Source organism: Mauremys mutica, chromosome 2, assembly GCF_020497125.1.
Source record: "Mauremys mutica isolate MM-2020 ecotype Southern chromosome 2, ASM2049712v1, whole genome shotgun sequence".
In the NCBI taxonomy this organism is placed as follows: domain Eukaryota; kingdom Metazoa; phylum Chordata; order Testudines; family Geoemydidae; genus Mauremys; species Mauremys mutica.
In genome coordinates, this window is record NC_059073.1 from 294,765,010 (window position 1) to 294,770,921 (window position 5,912).

At 47.4% G+C, this 5,912-nt stretch overlaps 1 protein-coding gene across 1 annotated transcript; it reads left to right on the plus strand.

Moving 5' to 3' along the window:
- The first annotated feature begins 1,655 nt into the window (after window positions 1–1,655).
- LOC123363306 (GTPase IMAP family member 2-like) lies at window positions 1,656–2,686 on the plus strand. The gene is made up of 2 exons (XM_045004167.1): window positions 1,656–1,662; window positions 1,878–2,686. The coding sequence occupies exons 1-2, from the start codon at window positions 1,656–1,658 to the stop codon at window positions 2,684–2,686; spliced, it is 816 nt and encodes a 271-aa protein (XP_044860102.1).
- Window positions 2,687–5,912: the final 3,226 nt, after the last annotated feature.

Below are 5,912 nucleotides of genomic sequence, written 5' to 3' on the forward strand. Positions count from 1 at the left end.
GGCAACAAAAATGTTGAGGGGTATGGAATAGCTTCCATATGAGGAGACATTAATAAGACTGGGACTTTTCAGCTTGGAAAAGAGACAACTAAGGTGGGATACAACAGAGGTCTATAAAATCATGACTGGTATGGAGAAAGTAAATAAGGAAATGTTATTTATTCCTTCTCATAAACACAAGAATTAGGGCCCACCAAATGAAATTAATAGGCAGCAGGTTTAAAACAAACAAAAGGAAGTAATTTCTTCACACAACACGCAGTTAACCTGTGGAACTCCTTGCCAGAGGATGTTGTGAAGTCCAAGACTATAACAGGGTTCAAAAAAGAACTAGATATGTTCACAGATGGAGGCTAGGTCCATGAATTGCTATTAGCCAGGATGGGCAGGGATGGTGTCCCTAGCCTCTGTTTGCCAGAAGCTGGGAATGAGAGACAGGGGATGGATCACTTGATGATTCCCTGTTCTGTTCATTCCTTCTGGGATACCTGGCACTGGCCATTGTCGACAGACAGGATACTGGGCTAGATGGACCATTGGTCTGACCCAGTATGGCTGTTCTTATGTTCTTAAGGTTCACGTGCAGCTGCTGACATATAACATGTACCTCTTCTCCTTGGCATCTGCACCTCTAGCTTTCTCCTGGAAGGTCTGCGCACCACTCCACTCCCACTTAAGCCTTTACAAACCTAGGAGATTCATACACAAAAACATTTCAGTGAAGCAGTTAGTTTCCTACACACAATATAACTGACAAACCCACAAAAACAAAAAAATGAAAAGTTAAACCACCTGCCAGTACATAATCTCTACTCCTCCGCCAACAGATACACACTTTACCATAATCCAGCTCACATGTATCTACCTTAACACAATCCCACAGGCTGCCAGTCTTCCATCATCCTTTTACCAAAGTACTCCCTCCCAACACAGGACACTGCTAAACAAAACATCCACCCCTTTACCCAGAGTAATGGGCCAGTGCTCTCAGGTGATAAGCAACATTTTCTTGCAGCTTGGCTCAGGAACTTTGGTTCTCACCTGCCACCCAGCTTCCTATTTCAGTTCTTGGACTTCTTACGTGGCTCTGCCTATGCACATCAGTCTTGAACTGCAGTACCCTCTGTTACCCCGGCCATCGGTTTATCCCAAACAGCTGGCCAGATACTGTATATATTTGTACTCTTGCCAAGCAGTAGCAGGATTCATGGCCGTGCATGCTGGTTTCACGTTTGGAATTGAATACAATCCCGAGAATCTTTCACTTCCTACAATGGGCACGGAATCATGTGACAGGCAAATGTGTGTCAAAGATCCATTCATGAACCTCAGTCTGAGCTCTTAGCAACCCCTCCTGTTTCAGTCCTGGGGCTCCATACTTCCCTCCTCACCCCCAATTCACCCTGTTCCTGTCCTCATTACAAACCAGCCCCAATTTGCTGCATCCGGCGCTTTTCCAGCCTTGGACCCACAGCTGTGCCAATAAACTCCAGTCCTCGTCCACTGCTTCTGTCTGGGGCTGAACATGGCTCCATTGACAGGCCTCAGTTGTGAACTGCAGCACTCTCCAGTCCTCCAGTCCTTGGTCTGTCCTCACCAGATGGTGCAGAGTGCTGTGCTGTGCGATGTTTTTCCATGTATAAAGGTTCACTAGGATGAGACGTGAGCTCACTTCACTTTCAGCAGGAGCCATTTGGATCCAAGACCTCTAGGATTTACTGACTTGATCTGCAGCCCCCTGGTTCCCCATTTACCCTCCCATAGAACGTTAAAGCATTAAGCCAAGTGTGCGCACAGGGCCACAAACCTTAGTTCTCTGCCACCTCTCTGGTACCTGTGCAGGGATGTTCTGAATCTGTCACACTTGTTCCCAACAGGGCCAGGGAGCGGCAGCCGACTCACTGGGGAATCAGACCTGAGGATCATCCTCGTCGGTAAGAGTGGAGGTGGGAAAAGTGCCACAGGCAACACCATCCTTGGGCAGGAGAAGTTTCAGTCCATACTGGCAGCAACGCCCATTACTCAGACATGTAGCGAAGGCAGCAGGACCTGGAATGGAAGGAAGGTTGTGGTTATCGACACGCCTGCTATTTTTGACACCAAGGATTCTGATGAACAAACCACCCATGAGATCTGTCGCTGCGTCGCGCTCTCTTCCCCAGGCCCCCACGCTCTGGTGCTGGTGACCCCGCTGGGCCGTTTCACTGAGGAAGACCAGCACGCTGTGAGGAGAGTACAAGAGATTTTTGGCCCCAGGGCCATGAAGTACACAATCGTCTTATTCACCCGCATTGAAGACATACAGAGTGGAACCCTGAAGGAGTATATCTCCCACTCGGATAACAAACAGCTTCAGGAGCTGATCAAACAGTGTCAGGGCCGATACTGCGCTTTCAACAATAAAGCTACATGGGCAGAACGGGCTGCCCAGGCTGAAGAGCTGATGACTAAGATTGCTAATATGGTGAAGAAGGAGAATAAAGACCAATTGTTCTACACTAATGAAGTGTATAAAAAGACTGAGACGCTTCCAAAGGTAAAAGATATGTTTTGTGTGAAAGATGAAGGCCCACATCAGTGTGAAAAAGACGAGGCTGAATTGATAAAAATACAGAAATCCTATGAGAAAAAACAAAAATCCAAGGCTTATCAAAATAAGTTCAGTCTCTTTGGTATTTTTTCCTAGTGCCAAAATGTCTGAAGTTCAGAAATGATGATAACTGACCTACATCTATTGTCTGGTTCTTCCTGTGGTTTTACCAGGCTTTGTAGAAGCTCAGGAATTAGAGATGGAGGGAAAAGAACTTTTAATTCTTAAGTACAAAAAAAAGCTCCTCAGTGGGTATCTACATGGCATTTTGGAGTGCGCGGGAGCACGTCTCTCAGCCCATGTTGGTAAAAGCCCAAACAAACCCTTAGGCTTCAGAACTCGAGCTTCAGCTCGAGCTGAAGCTTCCCAGAGCTGTCTCTAAAGCTGTTTTTAGAGCACTAGTGTGAGACCTGCTAGCTCAGGCTGGGATGCTTGCTCCAAAATGCTGTGCAGACGTACTCCATGTGACTTCAGAGCCTATGTCCCATTTTGTCCAGGCCTTGAGGGACTGAGACTTTGGAGGATTGTTCTCGACAGTATCTACTCCACTGTTCTGTTCCACTCAGTCTTAATCAAATCACTGATGGAAACCAGCTGTTTATTGATGAAAGCCCCACTCCCAAACCTGAGCCGGCTTTTGTAGGTGACAAATCTGAGGAACTGTCACAGATTGAAGTGTCACTAGAGGAGGTTTTGGAATTAATGGATAAACTCAACATTGCCATCTAGTCCCTGTGACTTGTTATTCACCCAAGAGTTCTGAAAGAACTCAAATTTGAAGTTTTTGAACTATTAACTAAGGTTTGTAACCTGTCCTTTAAATCAGCTTCGGTACCCAATGACTGGAAGTTAGCTAGTGTAACACCAATATTTAAAAAGGTCTCTAGGGGTGATCCCGGCAATTACAGACCGGTAAGTCTAACGTCAGTACCGGGCAAATTAGTTGAAACAATAGTAAAGAATAAAATTGTCAGACACATAGAAGAACATAAATTGTTGGGCAAAAGTCAACATGGTTTCTGTAATGGGAAATCCTGTCTTACTAATCTATTAGAGTTCTTTGAAGGGGTCAACAAACATGTGGACAAGGGGGATCCAGTGGACATAGTGTTCTTAGATTTCCAGAAAGCCTTTGACAAGGTCCCTCACCAAAGGCTCTTATGTAAATTAAGCTGTCATGGGATAAAAGGGAAGGTCCTTTCATGGACTGAGAACTGGTTAAAAGACAGGGAACAAAGGGTAGGAATTAATGGCAAATTCTCAGAATGGAGAGGGGTAACAAGTGGTGTTCCCCAAGGGTCAGTCCTTGGACCAACTCTATTCAACTTATTCATAAATGATCTGGAGAAAGGGGTAAACAGTGAGGTGGCAAAGTTTACAAATGATACTAAACTACTCAAGATAGGCTTAGGATAAGACCAAAGCAGACTGTGAAGAACTTCAAAAAGATCTCACAAAACGAAGTGATTGGGCAACTGTAACGGGTCGGAACTCACCCCTGCGGCGCCTCCTGCTGGTGACTCTGGGAATTAGCTCATTCCAGCACTGGAGCGCCCTCTGCAGGCTGGTGATCCACCTGTCCTCTGGCCCCCGTGTCCCTAGCTGGACCCAGTGCCCTTTTACATGGGGGTGCTGCCCCCTGGCAGTAACCCCTTTCTCTTAGGGTCTCCCCTCCTCAGGGAACCCCCACCCTCTAGCCCCACCTTGCCTCAGTATTGGCTACTGCCAGTCATTGTCTAGCCCCACGTCCTGGGGCAGACTGCAGTATCAGCCTGTTCATCACTGGCAAGGAGGGTTTGGACCTGCTGCTTTGGCCTACCCCTGGGCTGTCCCCTGCAACCCTCAGTACCAGTTGGCCCACTGCTAGGCCGCAGCCTGGGGCTTTCTAGGCTGGAGCTCCCCAGCTCCTCAGCCTTTCCCCAGCCCTGCTTCACTTAGGTATCCAATCTCTAGCTCCTTGCAGCCAGGCCCTTCTCTCTCTGAAGGCAGAGAGAGACTGTCTCTTTTTTCCTGGCTTCCCTGGCCTTTTTATAAGGCCTGTGGCTCAGTTTGGGGCATGGCCCCAGCTGCAGCCACTTCCTCAATCAGCCCAGCCTTGAGAGCAGCCGCTCTCAAGCCCTGCCAGGCCACTTTTAAACCCCTCACAGCAGGAGCAGGGTCCACCCTGCTACAGCAACAAAATGGCAAATGAAATTTAATGTGGCTAAATGTAAAGTAATTCACATTGGGAAAAATAACCCCAACTATACATACAATATGATGGGGGCTAATTTAGCTACAACGAGTCAGGAAAAAGATCTTGGAGTCATCATGGATAGTTCTCTGAAGATGTCCACGCAGTGTGCAGAGGTGGTCAAAAAAGCAAATAGGATGTTAGGAATCATTAAAAAGGGGATAGAGAATAAGACGGAGAATACTGCATACAGATGTGGTCTCCTCACCTCAAAAAAGACTTACTGGCACTGGAAAAGGTTCAGAGAAGGGCAACTAAAATGATTAGGGGTTTGGAACGGGTCCCATATGAGGAGAGATTAAAGAGGCTAGGACTTTTCATCTTGGAAAAGAGGAGACTAAGGGGGGATATGATAGAGGTCTATACAATCATGAGTGATGTGGAGAAAGAAGATAAGGAAAAGTTATTTACTTATTCCCATAATACAAGAACTAGGGGCCACCAAATGAAATTAATGGGCAACAGGTTTTAAACAAATAAAAGGAAGTTCTTCTTCACACAGCCCACAGTCAATTTGTGGAACTCCTTACCTGAGGAGGTTGTGAAGGCTAGGACTTTAACAGCGTTTAAAAGAGAACTGGATACATTCATGGAGGTTAAGTCCATTAATGGCTATTAGCCAGGATGGGTAAGGAATGGTGTCCCTAGCAGTGGTTTCCCCAGGATTTGAAATTAGGGGTGGTGTTTGAATTTATGGGGAGGGGGTCAGGGCCGATCAGGGGCGGCTCCAGGCCCCAGCATGCCGAGCGCATGCTTGGGGCGGCAAGCTGCGGGGGGGCGCTCTGCCAATTGCTCCACCGAAGCTGCGGGACCAGCGGACCCTCCGCAGGCACACCTGCGGGAGGTCCACCGGAGCCGCGGGACAGGCGACTGGCAGAGCGCCCCCTGCGGCATGCCACCGTGCTTGAGGCGGTGAAATGGCTAGAGCCGCCCCTGAGGCTGATGAGGGGTGAGACTGTAAGGGTGAAGGGGGGCTGTATGGCACCATAGTAAAAACTGAAAAATGTTTCATGACCATTTTATTAGATTTAACTCATGTTTTAAAATCATCACACAAATTACAGTTGGCTCCTCAAGCCTTCTGTGAAG